This window comes from Mus pahari, chromosome 23 (genome assembly GCF_900095145.1).
Source record: "Mus pahari chromosome 23, PAHARI_EIJ_v1.1, whole genome shotgun sequence".
Taxonomy (NCBI): domain Eukaryota; kingdom Metazoa; phylum Chordata; class Mammalia; order Rodentia; family Muridae; genus Mus; species Mus pahari.
Genome location: NC_034612.1, coordinates 35,220,367 through 35,222,812, shown reverse-complemented (window position 1 = coordinate 35,222,812; position 2,446 = coordinate 35,220,367). Strand labels below are relative to the sequence as shown.

The 2,446-nt window shown below is 48.4% G+C and overlaps 1 protein-coding gene across 1 annotated transcript in view; it reads left to right on the top strand.

The window, feature by feature from the left end:
* The window catches only part of Ptcd1 (pentatricopeptide repeat domain 1), a 20,106-nt gene that overhangs the window by 10,937 nt on the left and 6,723 nt on the right, over window positions 1-2,446 (top strand). Inside the window, exon 6 of the mRNA XM_021187235.1 lies at window positions 1,310-2,014. Within this exon, the coding sequence (XP_021042894.1) occupies window positions 1,310-2,014 (705 nt within the window). The remainder of the gene's footprint in view (window positions 1-1,309; window positions 2,015-2,446) is intronic.

Sequence of the window (2,446 nt, the reverse complement as noted above, 5' to 3'; positions counted from 1 at the left end):
CAGCCTGGTCTACCAAGTGAGTTCCAGGACAGCCAGGGCTATACAGAGAAACCCTGTCTCGAAAAACCAAAAAAAAAAAAAAAAAAAAAAAAAAAACATTTACCTGTCTTAAGTCTAAGTCACTATGCTTCAGTAGCTTACCTGCATTCTGTGAGTTCCTCTGAGGCTAGAAACTGTTTAGACCTCATCCTAAAACAGCAGGGATTAAGAGAAAAGAGTTATTGCTAGTGTTCCTTTCTCTGGTGAATCAGCCAGGAGCCTCTCTGGATAAACTGGTTAACTCTTTGTGAGTCAGAGAGGAAGAAAAGGAAAAGACGTAAGATGCTCTGTACAGGCAAATATGACAGACATGTATACATTCAAATATCCATACACCCACACCCTGACCATGCCCCACCGGTCTGTCACAATCAACTCCACAAGTATTCATGCGTGCTTTCATACATACACATAGACCTACACACAAACATATAGACAAACAGACGTATAGGTTTAGGATAGATGAGTGGAGGGGGCAGAGCTCCCCAAGCCAAACCATTTATCCACCAGCGTTATTTCTTTTCTCTGGTCTTTTATACCTTTAGACCTTTTATACCTTTAGAACATGACCTCAGAGATAAAATGGGAGTTACAGAAGGATGTTGATATTAAGTTCGAAGCATTGTTTCATTATAACATACTCATTAAAAGTTCAAAGGAACAGTTCTACATGATCCTTGCCTTATCATAGTACACACTTACAACTTTATCCTTGGACACAAAATTCTTCCAACTCTTATTTCTCTCCTTAGTGTGATTATGAAAGTTTACTGCATTTCTTATTATGCAGCTTTAGTTACTATTCTGAGTGGGCACACTCTTTTCTTGAGTCTGACTTTATTACATCTTTCTAGCAACTAAGACCATCTCTAAAAACTTCCTTCCTAAAATTATTTGAATCAAGTCAGAGATTCTATAGAACCATTATCTATTTGTCTATATCACATCACTATAAGATAGTATATCTTCATAGGACTGCAGAAATCTGCTCAAACGGGTAGGTCAATCCCTAGTGACTGATGTATATTTAATAGTTACAGGAAAAGCATCCTAATAGCAGGCACCTTTCCTTAAATGAGTTTCTTCTGGGCCTTGTTGACTGGGGCAAATCCATCGTAGACTTTAATCCCAGGCGGACCCATCTAAGGAAGCTCGCCTGCTGGGTTTTGGCTTCTCCTGTGATGGCTCGTGACAATAGTGCTCACCTCCTCTGAAGGCCTGGAGCAGGCAGGATCGTGGAGCCCTGACAGACATTTCTGTTTTCCTTCAGGTGTGGCGGCAGATGCTAAGTCTGGGGATCAAACCGAGTAGGCATGGCTACAACCTCCTGTTGGGGGCAGCTCGAGACTGTGGTCTGGGGGACCCAGAGGTCGCCTCCAGGCTGCTCCTGACGTCCCAGGAAGAGACCATCCTGCTCCCGCCCCCAAAGGGCAGGCATATGGCAGGGAGGAAAGTCCAGGCTGAGACAGGGCATGGTGTGTCACTCAGACATGTGGAAGTACTGGAGAGGCAGCTGTTTCTGGAACCTTCTCAGAAACTCGAGGGGCCACCAGCCCTTCCTGAGGCCAGGGTAACAAGCAGGACCCAGCCTGAGGTAGAAACCCAGGCAGAACCTGGCCACATAGTAGCCCTCACTCCACTGGCCCCGAAACCTACCCACGTGGAGCTGGAAGCCAATCTCCTGAGTCTTGGGACTCTCTCCCCCGCTGTGGTCTCCTTTGGGACGGTGGCCACACCTGCTGATAGGCTGGCCTTGATGGGGGGCCTGGAGGGCTTCCTGGGCAAGATGGCAGAACATGGCCTCCAGCCAGACATCAAAACCCTCACTCTGCTGGCTGAGGTGGTGGAGCCTGGGAGCTCTGCAGAGTCCTCACTACTGTCCGTCCTGGACAGGCATAGGGTGGAGGCCGACGTAACCTTCTTCAACACGCTGATAAGGAAGAAGAGCAAACTGGGAGACCTGGAGGGAGCCAAGGTGAGGGGGCTGTCTACTGGGGGTTCCCCTTCTCTTCCCAATCGTAGCTTACTAGTCAGCAGACATGTCTAGAGCCCTGTTCTAGGCCTGGCCATACATCAAGCTGGGAATTGAGCCACAAACCAGCCAGCTGCACCACAGTCCTACCACCCAGAGGAAGGGTATGAAGGGCATTCACAGAGAAGGGTCATGCTGACATGCTGGGAGGCCGAACCTGTCATTACACTAGTATACTGAGGAGGGGTACATAAGATGGGCAGGCACTTCAGGAACAGGACTGTAGAGTTGTTCAGCAGACTTAAGAATCACCGTGAGGGGCTGGGCAGTGGTGGTGCACACCTTTAATCCCAGCACTCAGGAGGCAGAGGCAGGCGGATTTCTGAGTTCAAGGCCAGCCTGGTCTACAGAGTGAGTTCCAGGACAGCCAGGGCT